The following is a 2078-nucleotide window of genomic DNA, read 5'->3' on the forward strand; positions in this document are numbered from 1 at the left end:
GAACGAAACATTTTTTTTATAAGGGTGTGGAAACATCTTCTATCAGACACGTTTTAAAAACCTTGAACGAGAAGCTTAAAACAAAAAGTCTAAAGAGGGCAGTATCTGTTAGCGGAAAAACAGTTCTCAAAAAGTTTCATTAAGCCTCTTGATTTTTTAAAGTAAAATTAAAAAGAAAACTAAACTATAAAGTTCGAGCAGATGATTTTTGTTCCGACAATAATAAATTTTTTAATTTTATTTTTATAAAAGTTAAAGATTTTAATGTTACTTTTTTAAACGAAATACAATCCTTAGTGGGCATTTTTGAATTTTTTTAAAAAATTAAAAAGTATTAATAAAGTTTTTTAAAAATTTAAAAATATTTCTAAAACATTATTGAAAGCTTAAACATATTTTAAAAATAAAGCATTAATAAATTCTTTCCAGTGTAAAAAAAAAAATTAAGGAATCATTAAAACTTTAAGAGATATTTTTATTAATTTAATCTTTTATTTTTAATATTCAATTTTTGTGTAATAAATTTTGAGTGTTTGATTTTATATTCCATAAATTAAAAATTTAAACACTGAAAATTCTACAATTTATTAAAAGTTTTGGGAGGAAGATTTATTTTTTTTTAAGTGTGATAATTTATTTGATGTAAAAAGAGAAATTAAACTTTGCCATTAAAAAAAAAAAAAAAGTTTAATTTTTTATATAAAAAATATAGTTTAATATCCACATGTCCTCTAGTATCTATAACATATACTCTAAGATTGTATCATCAATTTTTATTAAAAAAAATAATAATAAAATAAAAGAAATAATATATATTTAAAAAAAAAAAAAAAAAAGAGTTAAAGGCTGCCCCCATGAAGGAAACAGCACATTGACGAAAGAGAAATTGAAAAAACTGATATCGCGAGAAATTGAAAGGGACGTCCGTTTATAATATATCTTCAAAATTCGCAATTGATTGGGTATTGGAAGGATCTGTTGTTACTGTAAACTACCCATAATGAAATCACGCCACGTGAAGCTTTCTCGTGGACCCCACTCTCCTCTCTCCACGTGGCACTATTTTACCTTTCCCCTTCTCTAATCATTCATCGTTCTAACCCAACCTTAAAAATAGTATTTCTTTTCAATGCTAATTCTAAACTTTATTTTTTTTTATTTTTATCTCACTTAAAATAGTATTTATTGATTGGGTTGGGTTATATTTTTTTTTAGTTTGGATTGAGATAAATTTTTAAAAAACTGAAAATTTTGGATTCATTTGCGAATTTGATTTTTCAAGAATTACAAAACTTCCGTTGGTAAAAAATAAATTAAATGAAATCAGTAAAACTAAGCTCATGAGCTTATTATCCTAGGTCGGAACAAGTTAATAGGGTCCTATTTTTTATGTCCTCATATCCCTCTCGTGTGGTTTCGGGTTTCTATCGCTTTTGGCATAGTGGGCCCAGCGAGAGGCCTGCACGATAGGCTATTAACTCAGTGGTAGAGCGCGGCCATGATAACTGCGTCATTTGTGCCTGGGCTATGAGGGCACTCAGCCACATGGATAGTTTAATGTGTTCATCAGCCCCTGACCCTGAGATGTGGATCATCCAAGGCACATTAGCATGACGTAGTTCTCCCATTTGAATCAGGGTTTGAAACCAAACTTGTCCTCAGGAGGATAGATGAGTCGATTTAGGTAAGATCTAACTTTTTATTCACTCGTGAGACCAATTCATAGGTAACTCTAGAATCATCGGAACATTTTGATATTTAAGGAGGAAGAATAAAACATAAATGTTTTTTTATTTTCTCGAGTAGCATTGGAGTTATTTACTTGTAATGCTCAAACATTAAAATAATAATAATAATAATAATAATAAAATAAATAAATAAATAAAACTAATAATAATAATAAGACAGAAGGAAAGAGAGAGAGAAAAAGTAAAGAAAAAGTTTCGCCTCTTCTCTTTCTATTTCTCTATCCATTGAGAGTCTCTGAGATGCCAAAGCCATGTCGGATCCTCCGACAACATCATCGGAGCCACCGCATCAGCAGCAGCAGCACCACCCCCCCCCCCCCCCCCCCCCCC

The 2078-nt window shown here is 29.9% G+C and overlaps 1 protein-coding gene across 2 annotated transcripts in view; it reads left to right on the forward strand.

Moving 5' to 3' along the window:
• The first annotated feature begins 1936 nt into the window (after positions 1–1936).
• Positions 1937–2078, forward strand: part of LOC111458675 (trihelix transcription factor ASR3-like) — a 4231-nt gene continuing 4089 nt past the window's right edge. For both annotated transcript variants that reach the window (XM_023101451.1, XM_023101452.1), the window contains exon 1: positions 1937–2078. This exon is cut by the window's right edge. In XM_023101451.1, coding sequence (XP_022957219.1) covers positions 1989–2078 — 90 coding nt within the window. In that variant the 5' untranslated portion in view covers positions 1937–1988.

The sequence above is a fragment of the Cucurbita moschata genome, unplaced genomic scaffold (assembly GCF_002738365.1).
Source record: "Cucurbita moschata cultivar Rifu unplaced genomic scaffold, Cmos_1.0 Cmo_Scf00021, whole genome shotgun sequence".
Taxonomy (NCBI): Eukaryota; Viridiplantae; Streptophyta; class Magnoliopsida; order Cucurbitales; family Cucurbitaceae; genus Cucurbita; species Cucurbita moschata.